The 23,575-nt window shown below is 54.2% G+C and overlaps 4 protein-coding genes across 4 annotated transcripts; 3 read left to right on the top strand and 1 right to left on the bottom strand.

Moving 5' to 3' along the window:
• Positions 1-933: 933 nt before the first annotated feature.
• On the top strand, positions 934-9,206 carry LOC149274052 (cyclin-dependent kinase 16-like). Its single transcript, XM_089505929.1, has 16 exons — positions 934-1,066; positions 4,024-4,182; positions 5,093-5,223; positions 5,538-5,663; positions 5,798-5,854; positions 5,975-6,089; positions 6,642-6,736; positions 6,952-7,014; positions 7,241-7,364; positions 7,450-7,570; positions 7,792-7,889; positions 8,348-8,453; positions 8,526-8,568; positions 8,690-8,780; positions 8,876-8,947; positions 9,166-9,206. Exons 1-16 carry the CDS (start codon positions 943-945, stop codon positions 9,204-9,206), a joined length of 1,566 nt encoding a protein of 521 aa, XP_089362055.1. The 5' UTR covers positions 934-942.
• Positions 9,207-10,345: 1,139 nt separating this feature from the next.
• On the bottom strand, positions 10,346-12,509 carry LOC149274053 (ER membrane protein complex subunit 3-like). The gene is made up of 8 exons (XM_089505908.1): positions 12,355-12,509; positions 11,936-11,993; positions 11,647-11,740; positions 11,284-11,388; positions 10,864-10,945; positions 10,711-10,790; positions 10,559-10,641; positions 10,346-10,447 (listed from the first exon to the last, which is right to left on the bottom strand). The coding sequence occupies exons 1-8, from the start codon at positions 12,507-12,509 to the stop codon at positions 10,346-10,348; spliced, it is 759 nt and encodes a 252-aa protein (XP_089362034.1).
• Positions 12,510-12,617: 108 nt separating this feature from the next.
• On the top strand, positions 12,618-14,520 carry LOC149274054 (protein UXT-like). Its single transcript, XM_089505909.1, has 6 exons — positions 12,618-12,688; positions 13,102-13,183; positions 13,317-13,384; positions 13,876-13,983; positions 14,103-14,166; positions 14,488-14,520. The coding sequence occupies exons 1-6, from the start codon at positions 12,618-12,620 to the stop codon at positions 14,518-14,520; spliced, it is 426 nt and encodes a 141-aa protein (XP_089362035.1).
• A 2,686-nt stretch (positions 14,521-17,206) lies between these two features.
• Positions 17,207-19,328, top strand: LOC149274055 (ETS domain-containing protein Elk-1-like). Its single transcript, XM_089505921.1, has 5 exons — positions 17,207-17,413; positions 17,666-18,097; positions 18,407-18,799; positions 18,950-19,051; positions 19,230-19,328. Exons 1-5 carry the CDS (start codon positions 17,207-17,209, stop codon positions 19,326-19,328), a joined length of 1,233 nt encoding a protein of 410 aa, XP_089362047.1.
• Positions 19,329-23,575: the final 4,247 nt, after the last annotated feature.

Raw genomic sequence — 23,575 nt, forward strand, 5'->3', positions numbered from 1 at the left:
ACAGACAGTCCATGAATTACAGGAGACGGGTTTATAACGCTCGGATAGTCCAGCAGTAATAATATGAGTATTAGAATGTGCTGAAGCAACAGGTGATGGATTATAGGAAGATTAGTGAGTGTAACGGGGCTGGGGTTAGAATGTGCTGATGGTCCCGCGGTTAAGGATGGAGGATTAGAATGCTGCGATATCCAACAGTAACAAGATGAAGGTTAGAATGTTCTGACAGTCCAGCTGTAATAGTAATGATAATTAGAATGTGCTGATAGTAACAGGAGTATTATTTACACGCCGTTATCCTTATTGGTATTATGGGTAGGGGGTATTTGCCTATAAAGATGGACTGTTCACGAGCACCGGAGGCAGGAGGAGGTGCTGTGTGATATTATGTTTCTCACGCACTTTCTAGCATAGAGAATAACAAGACCCTTGCGGCTCCTTTCTGCACATTCTATAGCGGTCTGTTACCAGCCGATAACATTCAAAGCCGCTCTAGCTGTGGCTACCGCAGAGGATCAGAGCCATATGACAGGACATGGAAAATAATAAAACATTATTAGAATGCTCTGTTAGACTGAGTGTGCATGGAGAGAGACCGATTAGAGTGCGCTGTGACGTTCAGTGCAGTCACGGATTGTGTGTCGAGGAGTGCTAGAGGTTTTCTTTATATCCGTGCTGATGGTGAAAATCAAAGTGAATGATGCCCGAGCTGCCCCGGGAGATGGCCCTTGTGGCGCAGGGTGTAACCCTTTCAGTGCCAGGGGATATGCAGCGCGGTAGTGTATTGTGTTCCGCGTTCCAGCAGATAAGTGCCAGACTTGGACGGCTATCAGTGATTGTTACTCGTTTCTGCCTTACCCCCTCCTTTCTTACCCCTCCATCCCCAATACCCCCGATCCGCGCTCCGAGTCCTCATTTTCTGCTTTCCTTCCAGCTGAAGCCATGGATCGGATGAAAAAAATCAAAAGACAACTTTCCATGACCCTTAGGGGTGGACGGGCGGTGGAGAAAAACCCTGGAGACCACTCCGAGCCCATCAACCTGGAGGAGAACAGCAGCGATAACGGTGAGTGCCCCTTCCCGAGAACCCCAGCCATTGGGGGCTATGGATCCCGCCAGACTGAGTCACTGCACTGCTTTAATCCCGTAGAGTGAGTAAGGGAGAGCCGATGGGGGGCAGAGCCCACCAAGAGTCAGGAATGGAAGGGCAGAGGGTGAGATACTTGAGGATGGCGGGAAGAAAGGGTAAGGGACACCCAGCAATGGTGGAGAGCAGACACCGGGATGGTGGAGAACGCGGGCGCTGGGAAGGTGGAGAGGGGAGACGGGGATGGTGGAGAACGCAGGCGCGGGGATGGAGCAGAGGGGAGGCACAGGGATGGTGGAGAGTGCTGAGATGGTGGAGGGGGGGAGATAATGGGATGGTGGAGAGTGCTGGGATGGTGGAGGGGGGGAGATAATGGGATGGTGGAGAGTGCTGGGATGGTGGAGGGGGGGAGATAATGGGATGGTGGAGAGTGCTGGGATGGTGGAGGGGGGGAGATAATGGGATGGTGGAGAGTGCTGGGATGGTGGAGGGGGGGAGATAATGGGATGGTGGAGAGTGCTGGGATGGTGGAGGGGGGGAGATAATGGGATGGTGGAGAGTGCTGGGATGGTGGAGGGGGGGAGATAATGGGATGGTGGAGAGTGCTGGGATGGTGGAGGGGGGGAGATAATGGGATGGTGGAGAGTGCTGGGATGGTGGAGGGGGGGAGATAATGGGATGGTGGAGAGTGCTGGGATGGTGGAGGGGGGGAGATAATGGGATGGTGGAGAGTGCTGGGATGGTGGAGGGGGGGAGATAATGGGATGGTGGAGAGTGCTGGGATGGTGGAGGGGGGGAGATAATGGGATGGTGGAGAGTGCTGGGATGGTGGAGGGGGGGAGATAATGGGATGGTGGAGAGTGCTGGGATGGTGGAGGGGGGGAGATAATGGGATGGTGGAGAGTGCTGGGATGGTGGAGGGGGGGAGATAATGGGATGGTGGAGAGTGCTGGGATGGTGGAGGGGGGGAGATAATGGGATGGTGGAGAGTGCTGGGATGGTGGAGGGGGGGAGATAATGGGATGGTGGAGAGTGCTGGGATGGTGGAGGGGGGGAGATAATGGGATGGTGGAGAGTGCTGGGATGGTGGAGGGGGGGAGATAATGGGATGGTGGAGAGTGCTGGGATGGTGGAGGGGGGGAGATAATGGGATGGTGGAGAGTGCTGGGATGGTGGAGGGGGGGAGATAATGGGATGGTGGAGAGTGCTGGGATGGTGGAGGGGGGGAGATAATGGGATGGTGGAGAGTGCTGGGATGGTGGAGGGGGGGAGATAATGGGATGGTGGAGAGTGCTGGGATGGTGGAGGGGGGGAGATAATGGGATGGTGGAGAGTGCTGGGATGGTGGAGGGGGGGAGATAATGGGATGGTGGAGAGTGCTGGGATGGTGGAGGGGGGGAGATAATGGGATGGTGGAGAGTGCTGGGATGGTGGAGGGGGGGAGATAATGGGATGGTGGAGAGTGCTGGGATGGTGGAGGGGGGGAGATAATGGGATGGTGGAGAGTGCTGGGATGGTGGAGGGGGGGAGATAATGGGATGGTGGAGAGTGCTGGGATGGTGGAGGGGGGGAGATAATGGGATGGTGGAGAGTGCTGGGATGGTGGAGGGGGGGAGATAATGGGATGGTGGAGAGTGCTGGGATGGTGGAGGGGGGGAGATAATGGGATGGTGGAGAGTGCTGGGATGGTGGAGGGGGGGAGATAATGGGATGGTGGAGAGTGCTGGGATGGTGGAGGGGGGGAGATAATGGGATGGTGGAGAGTGCTGGGATGGTGGAGGGGGGGAGATAATGGGATGGTGGAGAGTGCTGGGATGGTGGAGGGGGGGAGATAATGGGATGGTGGAGAGTGCTGGGATGGTGGAGGGGGGGAGATAATGGGATGGTGGAGAGTGCTGGGATGGTGGAGGGGGGGAGATAATGGGATGGTGGAGAGTGCTGGGATGGTGGAGGGGGGGAGATAATGGGATGGTGGAGAGTGCTGGGATGGTGGAGGGGGGGAGATAATGGGATGGTGGAGAGTGCTGGGATGGTGGAGGGGGGAGATAATGGGATGGTGGAGAGTGCTGGGATGGTGGAGGGGGGGAGATAATGGGATGGTGGAGAGTGCTGGGATGGTGGAGGGGGGGAGATAATGGGATGGTGGAGAGTGCTGGGATGGTGGAGGGGGGAGATAATGGGATGGTGGAGAGTGCTGGGATGGTGGAGGGGGGAGGATAATGGGATGGTGGAGAGTGCTGGGATGGTGGAGGGGGGAGATAATGGGATGGTGGAGAGTGCTGGGATGGTGGAGGGGGGAGATAATGGGATGGTGGAGAGTGCTGGGATGGTGGAGGGGGGGAGATGTGCAGATGGTGGAAGAGTGGGATATGTATCGTGAAATAGGGGACGGGGGGGAGAGAATGGGGTAGAGAATGAGGATTCAGTCACTGGAAGGAGATTTGGAGGTTTATACTGACCCCCTGAGTGCGACCCCCGTACGGTAAGTGGGTCTCTCTGGTACTCGGGACACGGGGTGTTTCTCCGACACACGGACGGTAAGTTGCTTTGCATGCGGCTGATTTTGGGGGGAAATCTGGGTATTTTCTTTCCTGTATGTTTTTTGGTTCTCCGTTTATTATTATTTTATATTTTATGATTTCCTTTTTTTTTGGTTAATTTTTTTCCCTTGCTGTTTCTCCCTCTCCCTGCTACCCCCGCCCCCCCATCTCAAACCTGTCGTGGCACTCCCACCCATCCACCTTCTCCCCAATGGCTTCATTTCTGTCTTTTTTCCATTATTCCGTCCATCCTTACAACGGGTTCCCGATACATGTTCCCGATACATGTTCCCTACCTGCTTCCGCCCTGCCATATCGCCCTTTGCCCCTATCTCCCTACGTGACCCTCCCTGCTCTTGCCCCTCTTTCTGCCCCTGCTCTTGTCCTGCCCCTCAGAGCCCATCGTCAGAAATGGGAGAAGCCTCTCGTCCCACAGCATGCAATCCTTCCTGCATCAGTACACAGCCGGCTCCTTCCAAAAGCCGCCCATCCCCCGGCCTCACAGCGCCATCTGCAGGAGCCTGAGCTCTTACCTGAACAGGAGCAGCAGACTAGGTACGTGTGTGCGTGTCTGCGTGTGCATGCGCTGCGCTCTGCTTACACGCTGCCGTCACGCTGTGTGCGTGTGAATGGACCGCTGTGTGATGTGTGCGATTCGCTTAACGTGTCGCCTGCTACCTGTGTGCGTGTCTTTTAGGTGATTACGGAGTAGCAAATTGTTTTCTCTCTGTTTTTGGAATAAACCCCAGATTTCCCCACGTTGGGCACTTTGTGTTATTAACCCTTTAAAAAAAAAACTTGTAATCTGTGTGACTGCTGATTGCTCCTGTAACCCCTCGGTATTCCCGGCTCCTGCGGGGGCGCTGTGCGAGCGGCTGTATTCCCGGCTGCTCCTGCGGGGGCGCTGTGCGAGCGGCTGTATTCCCGGCTGCTCCTGCGGGGGGCGCTGTGCGAGCGGCTGTATTCCCGGCTGCTCCTGCGGGGGCGCTGTGCGAGCGGCTGTATTCCCGGCTGCTCCTGCGGGGGGCGCTGTGCGAGCGGCTGTATTCCCGGCTGCTCCTGCGGGGGGCGCTGTGCGAGCGGCTGTATTCCCGGCTGCTCCTGCGGGGGGCGCTGTGCGAGCAGCTGTATTCGCGGCTGCTCCTGCGGGGGGTGCTGTGCGAGCGGCTGTATTCTCGGCTGCTCCTGCGGGGGCGCTGTGCGAGCGGCTGTATTCCCGGCTGCTCCTGCGGGGGGCGCTGTGTGCTCTCCTATTGTCCAGTGTTGTCTTGAGTTGTTTTCTTTATGTGGTCTGTGGCCCCTCTACCCTTCCCATTTCATACCTCCTTTCTGTCTGCAATGAGTGGGCAGTTTCCCCCCCAGCGCAGGGGCAGTTCCCCCCCAGCAAGGGGCACGCCAAGCAGCGATCCCATAGCTGCATTTAGCATCCCTCCCCCTCTGATGCCCGCACGCCCTTTCTGTTTAGAGATTGTACATGAAGACCTGAAGATGGGCTCCGATGGGGAGAGCGACCAGGCCTCGGGCTCCTCCGACGAGGTCCAGTCCCCGGTGCGAGTGCGGATGAGGAATAACGTGGCCCGGAAAATATCCACAGAGGTAACGTTTCAGCCAGATGGCCGATCTCTGCCCCCCTTTGCTCGGAAGGTGTTGCCCTCCCTCACCCCTGCTTGCCCCTCTTCTTTCCTCCTCTCGGGGCAGTAATGAGCATTTACTCTCTCTCTCACTCTCTCTCACTCTCACTCTCTCTCACTCTCTCTCACTCTCACTCTCTCTCACTCTCTCTCACTCACTCTCTCTCACTCTCTCTCACTCTCACTCTCTCTCACTCTCACTCTCTCTCACTCTCTCTCACTCTCTCTCACTCTCTCTCACTCTCTCTCACTCTCACTCTCTCTCTCTCTCACTCTCAGGACGTCAATAAGCGCCTGTCCCTGCCGGCTGATATCCGTCTTCCCGAGGGGTACCTGGAGAAACTGGCTCTCAGCAGCCCCCCTTTCGATAAACCTCTGAGCAGGAGACTACGGCGCGTTTCGCTGGTAAGCGGCCCTGAATGTGCGTACGGGAAGCGGGGTCTGGGGAGCACGCGTGCGGCAATCCCGTGGGGTGAGGGTGGCAGGGGCAGATCTGCTGCACCTGTTGCTGACGGTTCCCGTGTCTCTGTGTCTTGCAGTCGGAGATCGGGTTTGGGAAGCTGGAGACTTACGTCAAGTTGGATAAGCTCGGAGAGGTGAGTGCGCGTGGTGCAGGGCGCGGGTGTGCGCGTGGTGCAGGGCGCGGGAGTGCGCGTGGTGCGCGGGAGCCACAGAGACTGTTCTGCGTGTTAATGTTTCTTTGTTTCATAATTCAGGGCACTTACGCCACCGTGTACAAGGGCCGCAGTAAACTGACCGAGAACCTGGTAGCTCTTAAGGAGATCCGACTGGAACACGAGGAGGGAGCCCCGTGCACAGCCATCCGAGAGGGTGAGTGTTGGGGAGGTCGGGATCGGGGGGGGGGGGGGTTTGTGGCCAGCGGTCTCACCCCAGAAGGCCGCAGCTTATTTTACGGCCGTGCTCATCACATCGGGAGATCCTGTAGGGCTGCGTTCAGCGCCCCCCGTCATTGGGTACAGCTTTCTGTAGGGTGGTCTTCTGCCGAAACGCTCGCTGTAGGGTGGACTCTCCAGTTTGTAGAGGTTATTTGAGTGTTCGTGGCCGGTCAGTCCGTTCTCTCGTTACTCTGGGACCTCTGCTGCCAACAGCCACAGCGGCCACGGGGGCTTCCTTCCGTTCTTCTGTCCCGTCCCACCGCAGCTAAACCCCTGGAGCGCCGCAGCTTGCCTTATATCCCCAACTTGTAGCCGTTCGGCTATTTCTGCTAATAAATTGGCCCCGGAGTGTAAACTGCCCCAGGTTTAGGTCTCACGTCCGGAGGGCACGAGTCCACGGGATTAGTGAACGCCTCGTGATTCTCAAATCCCTTCTGAAGCTCGCCCCCGACTAAAGCCTCTTCTGCTCCTGTTCTTTTCTTGGTAGTTTCTCTCCTGAAGGATTTAAAACACGCGAATATTGTCACCCTTCATGACATCATCCACACGGAGAGGACTCTGACGCTCGTCTTTGAGTACTTGGTGAGTGGGGGGGAAGTGGCCGCGGAGGGACGTGATGCCCGAGGGGATGTTCACTTCTCGTTATAGCCCGTCTTGTAGAACCTTCGCTGTGTGACCTTTTTGTCTGGAGTGTCCTAGATTCAGACACAATACAAAAAAAAAACCATGAGTTTGGTGAAGAAACGGGGGCCAGGTTTGGTTGTCGTGGACGTGACGTGGAGCCTGTTGTTTTTCAGGACAAAGATTTGAAGCAGTATCTGGACGACTGCGGTAACCTCATAGCTCTCCACAATGTGAAGGTGAGGAGACCGGGGCAGGGGGATGTCCGGGTGATACTCAAGGGGTTGGTGGGTCATTGGGGGCGGGTCATTGGGGCGGGTCATTGGGGGCGGGTCATTGGGGCGGGTCATTGGGGCGGGTCATTGGGGCGGGTCATTGGGGGCGGGTCATTGGGGGCGGGTCATTGGGGGCGGGTCAGGTACGTGTCAAGCTGCACAGATGAATGACCGCTGCCTTCTCCCCCAGCTCTTCCTTTTCCAGCTGCTCCGGGGTCTGGCTTATTGTCACCGGCGTAAAGTGCTTCACAGAGACCTGAAACCCCAGAACCTTCTCATCAACGAGAAAGGGGAACTGAAACTGGCCGACTTCGGTGAGCGGGGAGGGAGACGGTGGCCGGGAATGGGGGTCAGTAATGAGAAGAGAGGGCTGTTAATGGAGAGCTTTTCCTTCCCCAGGTTTAGCCCGTGCAAAATCCATCCCCACCAAGACCTACTCCAACGAGGTGGTGACGCTGTGGTATCGGCCGCCGGACATCCTGCTGGGGTCCACGGAATACTCCACGCAGATTGATATGTGGTGAGGGTCGCTTAATATATTACAATTAGCTTGGATCGGGGGGATGTATGAGAGGTGTGAGTACACAACGAGTGCGCCAGGTGTAATGTGCGCATGCGCCGGGAGTCACGCTTTTTACATCCGTGTGAGACGGCTTCACATGCTCAGTGGGTGGGGAGAGTGGCGTTGGGGGCGGGGGCTGGATGTAGGGGGCGCCCTTAATCCTGTCTCTGTTATTTTAGGGGAGTTGGCTGTATTTTCTACGAGATGGTTACAGGGCGACCGCTCTTCCCAGGATCCACCGTGGAGGAACAGCTGCATTTTATATTCCGCATACTCGGTATTTTCACTAACGGGACTCCCCATGTATTGTTTGGGTGGGGGTAATAATCCAGTTAGCTGCCCCCATCTATCGCATGGGAGGGCGTGCGGATCGGGGTGACTGCTCCTGTGGGAGGGCGTGCGAATCGGGGTGACTGCTCCTGTGCATCGTGTGGGAAGGGCGTGCGGATCGGGGTGACTGCTCCTGTGCATCGTGTGGGAAGGGCGTGCGGATCGGGGTGACTGCTCCTGTGCATCGTGTGGGAAGGGCGTGCGGATCGGGGTGACTGCTCCTGTGCATCGTGTGGGAAGGGCGTGCGGATCGGGGTGACTGCTCCTGTGGGAAGGGCGTGCGGATCGGGGTGACTGCTCCTGTGGGAAGGGCGTGCGGATCGGGGTGACTGCTCCTGTGCGTCGCTGCTCCCGGGTGACTGCTCCAATATTATGAAATAAAAATGACTGTTGATGTCTCCCCAGGGACCCCCACGGAAGAAACGTGGCCAGGAATTCTCTCGAATGAAGAATTTAAATCCTACAATTATCCCAAATATTATCCCGATCCCCTCCAGAAGCATGCAGCGAGGTGAGCGTCCGGCGCAGGTACGATTCCGCGGGTATTCACTGATGGCAAACTGATTCTTGTCTCTCTGCGCAGGCTGGACACGGAGGGAGCTGACCTGTTATCCAAACTACTCCAGGTAAGAGCAACGCAGAGGCGCGCGGCGCGGATACACAGAGCTCATACCGGTCGTAGAGGTTTGGCCGGCCGGAGGTTGTCGCTCCTCGCAGTATTTACCGGCTCATGTTTTCTTCTCGTAGCTGGAGGGCAGGAGCAGGATCTCTGCCGAGGATGCAATGAGGCACTCGTACTTCCATGAGCTCGGGGAGAGGATCCACAAACTGCCGGACAGTGAGTGCCGCTCAGCCGGTTACTTTTCTCACCGCTTTGGGTTTTTAGGGGTATTTTTCACTTGGGGGTAATCCGGATTCTCTTTTCTTCTCCAGCCACGTCCATCTTTACACTGAAAGAGATTAGCCTGGAACCGGAGAAGAAGCACCGGCCGGTGCCTGAGCCAGGTGAGGAGACGGTCCTCGCTGCCTGCGGGGGTGGGATTTTGCCGGATGTAGGGTAACAAACCGAGGCCCGGGTCTAGTGTTGGTCCATGGCGTGGGCCACCGACGCTCCTTGTAGAACATGGGTGGGTTGGGCAAGATTTTAGGGCATGTGGGGGGGCTCTGGCTCCTGGTAAACACATGCGGTGCTCACGTGACGTCTTTGCGTCTCTCTCTTTTAGTTCACATACAGTCTCACGGGCTCAACCTGGTCCTCGGGTGAAGAGATGGAGCGTTGGCCTCAGGACGAGAGGCCCAGAGCGCTGGAAGAAAGCGGAGCCGGGCCGTGCCGTGTGTGCCCGCGGCTGCCGGATGAGTGAACGTGGCTCTTAGGCAGTGCCAGCATGTGGCACCTACACTCCCCATATTATCTCCCAAGCCCATGCGATCCGAGTACGGACACTACGTGCCGATTTGCTGCTGTCCCTCCTGGGACCCTTCCCACCCCTGCTGTGTGTCATGCTGTGCTCTCGCTGCCCCTTCTACCCTTGTGTGCTTGACTTTTTTTTTTTCCTTGGCCCTGGATGCCCCGCAGTGCTCCTGTATATGAAGGACTTTTCACAGCTGCCACCTGACCTGGCGCAGAACCGGACAGGTTCTAGACCACACAAAACCAGGTTGCAGCCTTTGCTCGGAGCCTCCTACATCAGAAGGGGAGAAAAGGGAGAGGACTGTGGGGGGCTTGAAGTATGACGCTGCAGTGGAGTGAGTGGGGAAGCGAGTGGAGTGTGATGAGGAGGAAGGTTCTAGGTAATCAGTGGGGGAGGGGGTTTCGAATCCCAATGTTAAGCCATCGCAGTATGACCGTATCCTCATTTATATTGCAGAGGGTGTATTTAATCTTTTTGGGGTCTCTGAATTAGACTAGGTGCCCCGTGTAGCTCGAGGTCGTACACGTGTAGCATGCGCGTTTCCAAAGCGGAGGCACCAGGTTTTACTCAGGAATTAAGTTGCAGGGCTGTGTCAGTATTAGACAGGGAACAGCCCGGGACCAGCGTGAGGCGAGCGGGTTAGAACACTGCTACCCCGATTCTGCGCATGGAGAGGGCGTCTGCCGCCCCCGCGGAGGCTGCATTCCCTTCCCAACTTAAAACAAATGATCTGTTTGCGTCGTGGGAGAGGAGCCGGACTGAAACCCCCCTCTCCCCGCTACATATCACATGTATGAACAACTATTAAAATCCAAACTTCAAACCGCATTCTGGAGATGTTTTCTGGATTCGGCAAAATAAACTACACCCCCCCCCGGGAACATGGAAACTCCGGCTTTAGTAAAGAACTTTATTGCATCCGTAGGAAAATAGAACATGTCTGAAAATCTCCACGCGTTTCCCGGCCGGCACCAGCCATGTCTGCCGCGGCTCAATGATCACTCTCGAGGTTCAGGTCGTGGGAAGTCAGGTCCTCCTCGACGTTCTCCAGCGCCCAGTGATGTTCCGTGATCTCCATGGCTTCCCATTCAGCCTGAATCAGATTATTGTATATATTAAAAATATAATCTATTAACCCCCCCAAGCGCCCGACGGTCGCCGGGGGAAGACAGGCCATTCTCTAGCCGATAGTGACAAGTCTTACCTTGAAGGCTTTGTTGGGATCGGGCGGTGCGGCCATCGCGGCCCCCGTCATCTGGTCCTGCATGATGCGGCTCTGGTCGGCGGCTGTAAGGAGTCGGTAATTATTCTGGCATTCATCCCCCCCGTCCCGGCTAACGGCCGCCCGTTACTCACCGTTGTCCTGCCCCAGGAGCAGCGTGTACATGCTGCGGAGACCAAACACGTTGAGGAAATACCACGAGGCCGAGCTCACCCTGCAACCAAAGAGTAAGGTGAGGGCTGGAAAGCCTGGCGGGGGGCAGCATCCAATGCGCCGGGGGCACTTACCACGAGGCGTCCAGCGATACCAGCTCTATGCCGCGCTGCAACATGGGCTTGAATCGAAGGGTTAAGGGGAATGGCACCTTCGCTGCAAAAGATGTCAGAAGAGAGTCAGCAGCAGCTCAAACAAGCCCCCCCCGGGTACCAGAGGCAGCAAGCATACCGCGGCACACTTCTTACTCGTGTGCAGCACCGGTGCTAGCCAATCACATGTCACGTATCTCTACACCGACATTTATGTAGCATACAAGCCATTGGTTGCTGCCTCGATGGAATGGCCAATGAGCATGTGCAAGAAGCGTGTAGACAGCAGGGGGAGGAGTCAAACTCCAATAACTAAAGAGAACATGCAGTGAAACGCATCGGGGTCCAAGCAAAACCGCCGTCCAGCCACCGATGACATCACACGCAGGACTCTGCACCTACTTGTAAGGAAGCCGGAGAATGCCCAGTTGATCCAACCTCCTATGAGGATCATGGGAAGGACGTTGGTGAGGTTCCCCTTCATCATTTCCGTCATCATGGTGGGATCTGTGGGTGGCAGAACAAGAGTGAAGACATGGGAGCTTGTAAGCTGCTATAAAACTTTTTCGTTTAGTGAGAGAGTGGAACAACCTCCCAGCAGAAGTGGTAGAAGGTAATGCAGTGAGGGTATTAAACATGCATGGGATAAACATACGGCTCCTGAATCTAAGACGAGACCAACGACTGATTAAGGAGAAACGAGCGACTAGACGGGGGCCGGCGGGTTCTGGGTTTCTACCACAATAATACATTGGGTCAGTTTACCGGTAATCGGGTTCTTCGGGGTCACTTTTCTCTTCGTCTTCTTGAAGAATCCATTCTCTGCGTCGTTGAAGTAATTCCTCCTCATCAGGAAAGACTGAGGAAGGAGAGAAATCTGGGTCAGGTAACAAACGCTACACGGATCATGCGTGTTCCTTCCAGCCCGGGCATTCCGCGTGGCACAGGGTGGCTCTGCCCGTCCCTGACAAGCCACGCTCCCCGCTCCAGATGCCCCGTGGCACGCAGTCACGCTCCCCGCTCCAGATGCCCCGTGGCGTAGGTTCAGACGTACCTGTCGGGGGATGTATTTGCAATTCTCCCGGAGTATACGGCTCCTGAGCAGCACCTGACTGAGACACAGAGGGAACTGGTCAAGGGGAGAGGAGCAGAGAGGGTTAATGGGACCAATGATTACGGGGTTCCCAGTTGTCCCGGGCGCACATTACGGGGCTCCCAGTGTCCCCGGGCGCACATTATGGGGTTCCCAGTGTCCCCGGGCGCACATTACGGGGTTCCCAGTGTCCCCGGGGGGCACATTACGTGGGGTTCCCAGTGTCCCCGGGCGCACATTACGGGGTTCCCAGTGTCCCCGGGGGGCACATTACGTGGGGTTCCCAGTGTCCCCGGGGGGCACATTACGTGGGGTTCCCAGTGACCTTGGGAGGGAGGGACGTTAGAGGGGCTCTGTTGGCCGGCTCCTTGGGGCCCCACCTGTCGCTCAGGGCCTCCAGCTCGGTCTTCTTATCGGCCTGCAGCAGGCGGGTGACATGGTGGCGAAGGAGGCCGCTCAGGAACGTGATAACCACGATGGGCAGCACGACCCACAACCGGATACTGGAGTCAAGCAGCAGCTCGGGGCTCGCCATCTTGCCGTGTGCTCACACTTCCGCCCGGCTCCAAGATGGCCCCCGCTGGCCTGACCTCGGGACCCAGTCACGTGGGATGCGACGCAGGGGCTGCTTGGAGCTCCACACATGGAGGGGAAAGCGGAGAAGGTTCTGCGGTACGAGGCGTTCGTGACTGACACCCTGCAGCGGGATCTGCGGTATGTGACACGTCACCAGGCCCCGCCCGAGCCACTCCCCCGCGGCCCTTGTCACCCCACCCACTATTCACACAATCAGAGTCAGGTGCCGCAGGGGAGGCATAGACACCCTACCCCCAACACACACCACATGACCCAATCCGTGTGCTCAGGACATGCGTGACCATGAGAACTGCCTCAGTGCACGCAAGCTGCCCATGAGAAATGTGCCCGGTGCCGCAGCTGTGTTCCACATGTATGTTGGACTTTGCGTGTATTTTCTACACGTGAGCCGCATGACTTGTCATCTCGTAAACTCAGTAAGACGTGCCGGTTACGTCTCCCGCTGAGGAGACGGAATAATCTCTGCCCGGGGGGGTAAATTCACGCAGATTGGAGGGTATTAGTGACGCTGAACGTGTCTTTCGTGGCAGGAAGGTGCTGGAGAATCAGGACGCCGTCTACGAGAAGATCAGTCAGTATCTGCAGCTGAAGAATGTGATCGAGCGGCTGCAGGTACGGTGTGGCCCGGGGGCATCGCCCGGGGCGGCGGGGGCATCTGCGTGGGGGGTTGTGTTGGGTTACTGGAGGTAACAGAGCGCTGCCACGGAGTGCGTGGAATTACTGAGCGCTCGCTCTCTCGTTGCAGGAGTTGCCGGCCGAGACGCTACAGACACAAGTTGACCTGGGATGCAACTTCTATGTGAGCGCCGAGGTGTGAGTAACGTCTGTGGGATCTCCACTCTTCCTCAAAGCTCACACTCCCTGCGGCTCACACTCAGAACACGCATGTCCCCCTCTCCGCGCTCCCTGCGGCTCACACTCAGAACACACGCGCCCCCCTCTCCGCACTCCCTGCAGCTCACACTTAGAACACGCGCGTCCCTCTCTCCGGACCCTCTGTGGCTCGCACTCAGAACACGCTCGTCCCCCTCTCCGCACCCCCTGCGGCTCACACTCAGAACACACGCGCCCCCCTCTCCGCACTCCCTGCAGCTCACACTTAGAACACGCTCGTCCCCCTCTCCGCACCCCCTGCGGCTCACACTCAGAACACACGCATGTCCCTCCCTCTCCGGACTCCCTGCGGCTCACACTCAGAACACACGCGCCCCCTCTCTCCGGATCCCCTGCAGCTCACACTCAGAACACACACGCGCGTCCCCCTCTCTCCGGACCCCCTGCGGCTCACACTCACTCTTTTTTAGTCCGGACTCCTCCAAGATCTTCCTGGCTCTGGGATTTGGTTTCTTTGCCGAGTTGACGCTGGAAGAAGCTCTGAAATTTATTGAAAAGAAAAACAAGATGCTGACAGAGTAAGATTTCCCTCTCCTGGAGGCTCCTGTAATCTTGTGGCCCCCACGGCCCGGCGTCTCGTACCCTGTGCCTGCCATATTCCTGTGTGACGGGGCCCCGTCTCTCCCTCTCGTTTCAGGATTAGCGAAAATCTGTCCAGAGATGCTGCCAATATTAAGGCTCACATCCGGCTGGTTTTAGAGGTGAGAGACAGTTCGCTCAGCGCGTCGGGGTAGGTTTTACAGCAGCAGTAAAGTGACAGTCCGCTCAGCGCGTCGGGGTAGGTTTTACAGCAGCTGTAAAGTGACAGTCCGCTCAGCGCGTCAGGGTAGGTTTTACAGCAGCAGTAAAGTGACAGTCCGCTCAGCGTGTCAGGGTAGGTTTTACAGCAGCAGTAAAGTGACAGTCCGCTCAGCGTGTCAGGGTAGGTTTTACAGCAGCAGTAAAGTGACAGTCCGCCCCCAAGGGGTCACACATAGAAAGCGGGGCGAGACGTTCTGTTTTATCCTTTATTTCTCTTCCAGGGTCTGCGGGAGCTGCAGGATCTCTCAGACTAACGCGGTCTCTCTAATAAGAAGGCTGTGAACGTCCCATGAACACGCGACAGTCAGAGGAGCGTGCGTGTATGTGTGTGTTTGGTGTATGTGCATCCGTGTGTGTTGGTGTATGTGCGTGTGTGTTGGTGTATTTGCGTGTGCGTGTGCGCATGATCAAGCATTTTTTCAGCCTTATTTATATGTAAGTCGTCTCTCTAATAAATTGATTAAAAACGTTCTCGCTCTATGGATTGTGTTTGTGGTGAAAGGGTTAAGGGGTGCACTGCTAGCCTCTGACCAGTAAAGCGCTTAGCTATGCTGTGCTGGCCTTTGGTAGAAAAGGGGTTAAAGGATGCTGTGCTCTCTGGCAGGTCAGAGGTTAAAGAATACGATTTGGCCTCTGGCACATGAGGGGTTAAGCGGAGCACTATGCTGTGTGGGATTATGTGCTGGGCTGTAGCAAAGAAGAGGTTAAGGATCTTGGCAGTTGAGGGGTTAAGAGATACAGCGCTTTCCGGGAACGGCTGCCTCCCAGCGGTTGTTTGTTACCATGGTAACGCGGCCTTGTCACTGCCTGTAATGGGGCGATTTGTGCCGCCATTTCTGTGGAATTTATATCCCCCCTTCCTATCAGACAGGAACTGCGTGTTACCCCCGTGTGTAGTAATTATTTTGTCAGTTGCCCTTAGACTCCAGTAAATCCTTGGACCCAGTATCCCTGATATCCATCAGATCCCAGTATCCCTGATATCCATCAGATCCCAGTATCCCCGATATCCATCAGATCCCAGTATCCCCGATATCCATCAGATCCCAGCATCCCCCCAATATCCATTAGATCCCAGTACCCCCAATATCCATTAGATCCCAGTACCCCCAATATCCATTAGATCCCAGTACCCCCGATATCCATTAGATCCCAGTATTCCCGATATCCATCAGATCCCAGCATCCCCCCAATATCCATTAGATCCCAGTACCCCCAATATCCATTAGATCCCAGTACCCCCAATATCCATTAGATCCCAGTACCCCGATATCCATCAGATCCCAGTATTCCCGATATCCATCAGATCCCAATATCCCCGATATCCATCAGATCCCAGTATCCCCCCAATATCCATTAGATCCCAGTACCCCCCGATATCCATCAGATCCCAGTATCCCTGATATCCATCAGATCCCAGTATCCCCCCAATATCCATCAGATCCCTCAATATCCATCAGATCCCAGTATCCCCCAATATCCATCAGATCCCAGTATCCCCCCAATATCCATCGGATCCCAGTATCCCCCAATAACCATCAGATCCCAGTATCCCCAATATCCATCAGATCCCAGTATCCCCAATATCTATCAGATCCCAGTATCCCCAATATCCATCAGATCCCAGTATCCCCTGATATCCATTAGATCCCAGTATCCCCAATATCCATCAGATCCCAGTATCCCCCAATATCCATCAGATCCCAGTATCCCCTGATATCCATTAGATCCCAGTATCCCCAATATCCATCAGATCCCAGCACCCCCCAATATCCATCAGATCCCAGCACCCCCCAATATCCATCAGATCCCAGCATCCCCTTTTCCATCCACAGATCTCCACATTCCCCTTTCCTCCTGTCAGATCCCAGTATCCTTCTCCCCCGTTGATCCCAATATCTCCCTATGATCCCAGTATCCCTCTCTTCCCCACTTGTGTTGTAGAGGGACGTGGATCCTTGCCTCCCTCTCCCCTCCCCTGTCACCTCCTCCCTCTCCTCTCCTCCCTCTCCTCTCCTCCCTCTCCCCCCTACACTGTTTCTTCTTCCCTCTGACGTAAAACGGGGATTCTCTCCGGTGTTTGTGGGGTGAAGGGGAGAGACACAGAGAGAGGGGCAGAAAGTAGAGCTCTAAACCCGGGTAGGGGTCACCATTGGATCAAAAGCGATGGGGAGGAGTGGATAGAGGACTGAGGAAAGAGAGCAGCGATATAGGCCAGAGAGAAGCAGGGGAGGGGGTGCAGCCTGCTCTCCTCCCTGTACCATGCCCAGGGCTGGCTTGTTGCCCCGCAGCCTCCGGCGTGCATGGACTCGCAGGGGCATTGAGACATCGCAGGGGCAGAAAGGATCCGGCCAGTAAGACAGCTCGGATTGCAGACAGGTGAGAGAGGAGAGACAAACATGGGGGGGGGCTTGTGTTGCTGTGTTATGTCCACGTTCCTCCCACACTGTCGCTTCTCTGCCATCGCAGTGTCCGCTTCTCCACAACATCATCTCCTTGTAAACATGATGAGTGCGGGGGAGAGCCAGCGGGAGAGTGGAGGAGTGGGGGAGAGTACTGAGCGGTGAGAGGGCATGGAGCAGTCTGAAAGAGTCAGGTGAGAAGAAAATGCTTCTGGGGGCCGAGTGCCCCCCCAAATATCCACGCAAACCCGGCTTCCGAACCCTGCCGCTTATCCAACATCTCGTCTTCTCCTTCTCTGTTAAAGCCTCTGTCACATGCTGCTTAAAGCGCTCTCTTCCCGGTGTCACTGTCACACTGCATGTTCTTATTCTCTCAGCGTCATACACACTCTCGCGCTCTCTCACCATGGAGCGTGCGCTCTCCAATGCCTGGTTCCTCCTTCCATGGGACATGAACTGTCTTTCCCCTACCGGCCACGTCCGCTGTCTTTCTTGGACGTGTCCTGTCTCTGACACCCTCTCTGTCTCGTGCGCAGGGATGGACCCCTCTGGGACCCTCTGGCAGTTCCTCCTGCAGCTGTTAGAGGAGCAGAGTCACCGTCATCTCATCTCCTGGACGTCCAACGACGGAGAGTTCAAGCTCCTGGACGCCGAGGAGGTGGCGCGGCTCTGGGGTCTCCGCAAAAACAAAACGAACATGAACTACGATAAACTGAGCCGCGCTCTGCGGTATTACTACGACAAGGTGAGCCGACGGCGAGACAGCTGGACATACCGGACTGTGTCTGGGTGGTCACTTGCCCCACGTGTCACACGCGTTATCTTAACTGTTTTATGTGCTAGTGGTATATGTGAACTTTTTTCAGGTGGCAGATTGCTCTCCATGTGCCCCACGCAAGCTTCGCTTGAGGGCTGCAGCCCATCTTGGAAATCGAGATGTGGCTTCGGTGGTTACCTGGCGCAGCCAAGACTAATAACATCATCTTTCATTTTACAGAACATCATCAAGAAAGTGAGTGGGCAAAAGTTTGTGTACAAGTTCGTCTGCTATCCCGATCCCGGTGGCAACGAGGTTTCAAAAGAAGACGGAAAATGTAGAGAGTCTGCGAGTGACCCGAGCCAACCCCCCAAATCCGCAGACAGCTCTCCCTATGTCCCCAAAATGGTAAGGAGCAGCTCGAAGACCAGTCGTAACGAGTACATGCGTTCTGGCCTCTATTCCACCTTCACCATCCAGTCTCTGCAAGCCCCGCCAAGCGGCCCGGCCAGGACTAACAAACAGGACTCTTTTCCGACCAGCGAGCCGATGTCCACGGTTGAGACCAAAGGACCAGACATGGACGTCTCGTTGCTCGAGCCGGCCGAGCAGAACGATGGAGCCCTGTCTGTGGAAGTCAACATTCACAGCTCAGACGAACTCCAGTTACACGTAACATGCTTTGTTTGTTCATATGTCCTAGTATGTCACTGTTACGTCTGGGGTGGCAGAGCTTAGGGGCGAAGCTAACTCCAAAAATTTTGTTTTTGAAAATGGTGAGGGCAGCAGTGTCTCTGTGTCGTTTAGCTACAATACGTAACTATATGTCACTATGTGGTAGGGGTATAGATTCCATACGTGGCTTCTAGTACTATGAGTTTATATACCTAGACATCACCCTACAGCAGGAAGGTAAAGGTCTTCGTTTGATGGCCAAAGTGAGATGGACATGTTTATTGGGCACTTTGGTTTGTGTCACAGGTCACTGTGGACCCCCCTACGCCTGATATTAAAGTAGAGGACACTGCACTCGCTGGAACCGAGGACATGTCGGAGCCACAGGTTTTCCTGACGTCTTTACCAGAGTTAAAGGTCCAAAGCTCAGAAGAACCACATACGCAGGAGATTGTGGTACTCATAGACTCTCCAGAGAAAGAAGACCTCAACATGAAGACAGAATCCCAGGAAGGAGAGAAGAAGGACGATTCTTCTACTCCAGCCACGTCCACCGAGGGGCCTCCTGGAAAGGGGAAGAAGCCAAAAGATTTAGAACTCCCCTTCTCTGCTGTGCTTGGCCAGGAAAAGATGAACCCTGGAGTAAACTCGCTGCTGCCGCCTGGGAGCGCGTCATCTGTGATCACGTCTCACTCTCTGGTCAGTCCAGAAGACTCCATGGTGGACCTTCGCTTTGGTTCCATTAGTGGCTGGTGGGGGGTGCACATAATGTAGTTTATAATGATGCTGTCAAGGGGCATTTATTGAAGTTCATACATTTTCTGAAATAAGATCTCTCTGTTTTTTCAGACCCCGCTGCTACTCACCCCAAGTTCTCTGCCTCCATCTATTCATTTCTGGAGTACCCTCAGCCCGATAGCTCCACGGAGCCCGGCCAAACTCTCCTTCCAGGTAAACACGTCTCCTGAGAAGTGCATTCTACGATTCTTAGTTGTTACGATCCTAAGCGTACATGTGGCCGTTGATGGTTGGGGACAGTTTTGTAAAGCCAGGGACACGGCCTTCATGTGTATTTCTGATCTCCGTTGCACCCCTCTGAAGTATCTCATGCCCTTCTCTCTTGTTTCAGTTTCCCACCAATGGAAGTAACCAGATTCACGTGCCAACTCTCAGCGTGGATGGGCTGTCTACCCCGGTTGTCCTCTCTCCTGGACCTCAGAAGCCATAAGGAATCCATGCCGACCCATCGATTCCTCTCGGAGATTAAATGTCTTACAGTACACGCGCCATTTCACCATACTTGAGCTTCCTAGGACGAAATCCACCGCAATACCGAGATTGCGTTGTGTCTAACTATTAAAGGACATGCGTGTTTTGTGCTTTGACACCAGTGTGGACACAGCCCGTCCCGTGAGCTCTGGCTCCTTCTGTCTCCACAAGAAGACCCCCGCTCCTTGTGAAGCCCGCTTTGGAATTGTGTTTTTGATCCAGCTCCTGTCTATCCTACAAGAGATTAAAACGAGTCTCTCGTCAAGTTTGCAAACAGAATTCTAATCAGGTTTAGAAAGAAGCCGGGAATTGTTGACGTGTGCTTCACACGCGTGGAGGCAGGATCGTGATTTTTCGCTGCTCTGGTGAGGACAGCACAGGCTATTAAAAGGAGGACTTGAAGAAAGGACTGAATTCATTAGCTTTTTTAAGAGCACTACGGGAAGGTAGATGAGCGGCTACCAAAAGAGATGGCACTAATGGGCCAGCAGAAGCAGGCCAGACGTGGTCACTGCTGGCTTTCAGGTAGAAATCTTAATGTTTATTTACTTGGTTTATCAGGGAAATGTTCCGTGGCCCCGAGATATTCCGTGGGGGATTCCTGCTACCTGAATGTGCGTAGAAATTGGAGATTGAGAAATATAGTTTGGATAATTATTTCTTTGCTAAAATATTTCATGTTCAGAAACCCCCTTTTTACTCGAGTTTCTGGAGCGGCCTCAGAGATCACGAGCTTTTCTATTTTTATCTTTCAGCAGAGAGTGGAAAATAATTTGTAAAATATTTTTTTAAGCGTAAAGTTAGAGGAAAGAAAAAATATATGGTGTCTGTAGTATTTGTGGGAATTTACTGAAAGCTTTGCAGAGGTCTTAATATGTGACAAACAGGGGAGCCGAAGTCAAAACCTGGATGCTGTAGAACATGTCGGGTGAACATGGAGGGGAGGCGCATCTCAGTCGCCTGGAGTTTTCTTTATTGAGAGAATCCAGAATACATCCTCTGCTTGGGAGACAATGGCCTTCAAATGGACAGAAGACTATGGCCTCTAGATGGATGGAAGACAATGAATTCTAGATGGTTTGGAGATGATGGCCTCTAGATGGCTTGGAGATACCGGCCTCTAGATGGTTTAGAGATGATATCCTCTAGATGGTTTGCAGATGATGGCCTCTAGATGGTTTGGAGATGATGGCCTCTAGATGGTTTGGAGATGATGGCCTCTAGATGGTTTGGAGATGATGGCCTCTAGATGGTTTGGAGATGATAGCCTCTAGATGGTTTGCAGATGATGGCCTCTAGATGGTTTGGAGATGATGGCCTCTAGATGGTTTGCAGATGATGGCCTCTAGATGGTTTGGAGATGATGGCCTGTAGATGGTTTGGAGATGATGGCCTCTGGATGGATGGTAGATCATGGCTTCTAGATAGACAGGAGAAGATGGCTGTCATTTACACTAAGCAATGAGATATATTAGAGTGATTTTTGGAGCTGGTCCTGAAGTCCACACAACTTTTCTACAATTATCTGCTGCTGTTTTTGTGATGTTTTCTGGAAGCCTCACGCGTGCATTTCATGTTCCAGGGATAGTGAATCTTTACTCTGACGGGCACTTGGAGAAGCCCGGGCTTCTTACTTTCTGCACGCTCTATCCAATGCCGCCTTCTTACTAAGAGCAGTATGAAGATCAGCCACCTTGAACTTTAGACTCTTTGGTCTCCCTCTCACCTCATAAAGTTCATCTGATGTCATCATCCTGAGCTCCTCGTGCATATTTTCACCGTAGGTGAATCTTTGGACTGTGCTGTCACCCATCTTCTCCGTCGTGCTTGAAGGTCTTTCCTGCCTCATTTTGTCACTTTAACCTGCATTGAATCAGCCTGCTTTCCCCTCGCATGCGCGGCAGCTTCTCACTCCAAACCATCAAACCATTAATGCTTTCCACGATCGGCCTACAGCTTTCTACCTCTGCATTAATCTATAAAGAGCATTATTTGGGGGGTGAGGTGTGCTCACCCAGGACCATCGCGCCTTGTAGAATCAAAAAAGGGGGTATAAAGGTTGCAATGGGGCACAAATGGTAAAGTCACAAAAACCAGGTTTTTCCGCTCGTTAAAAAGTAACCGGTCATAATCGCACCTCATTCAGAACGGAGCAGACAGAGGTTAAAACTAAACGGGGTACTCAGCTTAGCATGCACCCCATTATTTATGTTACCCTCCTGCCGTTAGGGGAAGCGACATCTGGTCCCCGGCCCGGCTTCCTGCCCCTCGCACCCCTGCCGCCTCCACTGCTCCGTGTTTTCTGTCTCGCCGCTCAGAGTTTCCGTGGATAGGTGATCCTCTGAACTCCATTCCTTACTTTGTGTTTCACCCCCTTCTCTGTAGACGACCACGGACCAGGCTGGAAGTCCCATTCCCACCGGTGGTCTGAGATCACCCGTCCAAAGAACCCCTCAGGAATGTTCCATTGATGCCAGACGTGGGAGGGGGGCCCGGCGACACCTCCTGAGCACAGACTGGTCAGGGTAACTTTTTTTAATTGACGGGAGTGAGTGCATCCTCGGGTCTCTCCCTCTTGTTTCCTGAGGCCTTTCTCTTAACCACATGGGCGTCTTGTCCTTGAAAGGGCTTCTGGGAAAACCCCGGATTTTCCTGCGCGGTGCGGCTGCGATGCGCGTTTTGTTTCTTTCCGCGTCAGGCCGCGCTGTCTCCAGCGTCTCACCGGCTGAGTTTCCGAGACTCTCACTTTGCTGCTCTTTTTTCCAAGCACAACAGAATACGACATACGACCCGCTCTGTGCTTTACTCAACGCATTTCTCAGTGTCCGGGGTCCTGACTGCGCCTGCGCGATCCCATTGGACGTGAAAGAATATATATGTTTTTTAAAGGGACAACTTTGTGCGTTTTTGTGGTGGGAATATAAGCCAGATTTTGGCTTTTTCTGGGCGTCGCGCACATTATTTTAAGGTTGGAGCCTTATTGTTTTAACATGCACGAAACGTGCTTTTAATAAGGGAAGGAGAGCCAGGGCCTTATATCTTTTTAATATATGCGCCAACCGGCATCCACTGAAAGCCACGTCAGCTGCTTGTGTCTTTAGATTGTAAGCTTTTAGGACAAAGCCTCAGTGCTGCTGCCGGTTGTACGGTGTCGGTGAGGAGACACCGGTGTCGCGCGCGGTATGGCGGTCCGAGGCGACTGACCCCGCGGCAGAGGGCGAGCGATTCGCGGCTTGTGTTACGTGCGCCATGTTCCTCTGGTTTTCTTGCTTGTGATCGCTGCTTGTTCTGCCAGTTGCTGCAGTTTCTCTCAGCCAGTTGGGGTTTTTCGGAAACCTCACGTTTTTGGGGGGTTTTTTTTGTTGTTTTTATGTAATTTATGTAATAATTCCGGAAGCCTCCAACATTCCAGGAAAATGAAGGAAACGCTTGGGTTTGAGAAGCTTTTCCTTGGCGCCGGTTTTCGATGTGACGGAGATGTCGGAAGCCGCCTTTTAGAGGAACAGTCACTCGTTCTCCACTAGGGGGCAGCGCGGTGATATGGTGCAGGCCTCTGGCAGGGAACAGGTTAATTAACTGGGTAATGGGGTAAAGAAGGGTTTTCGTTACACACCCCATGAGCCTCCAAATGCAGGTTGGTGTTAATAGAGCCCCGGCACCCAGGCGGATAATCGGATTAAAGCAGTTAAATCTTTCTCTGTCCCAAACTGGTGACCCCTGGGGACCCCCAGTGACTCCCAGTGACGCGTATCGGCCAACGCACAATGGGTAATCGCCTGGATTTGCCCTGAACGAGGACTTTCATCATTAGCCGTATTTCCTAAGCCCTCCGCAGCCGGCGTTTTCTCTCCTCCAATCGGTCCTCTCGCTGTTTAGATATTTATTTAACAAGAAGGGAGTATTTACCCCCCAGCAGGGCTAATCCTGCATAACGAATAACCCCCCCCTTCTCTGGAACCAAAGAGGAGGGGCAAAAGAATGGGGGAGGGGTTATCATGCAAATTCAGCGGCAAACAGATAAAGAGGGGCTTTGATGTCGGGCGAGCGCTTGTCATGGAGACACTAAAAAATGCACCTCGCACCAGCGATTTTAACGTGTTCTCTAGATGTGTCCCGTCCGTGTTAAAGCCTGCTTACACTGGTAAACCTAATGTAACAAATATTAATATTTTAAAGCTTTTCGAAGTCTTAGTGCGTAAGATTGTT

Source organism: Sceloporus occidentalis, unplaced genomic scaffold, assembly GCF_023333645.1.
Source record: "Sceloporus occidentalis isolate IW3139 unplaced genomic scaffold, rSceOcc1.0.p SCAF_351, whole genome shotgun sequence".
Classification (NCBI taxonomy): Eukaryota; Metazoa; Chordata; class Lepidosauria; order Squamata; family Phrynosomatidae; genus Sceloporus; species Sceloporus occidentalis.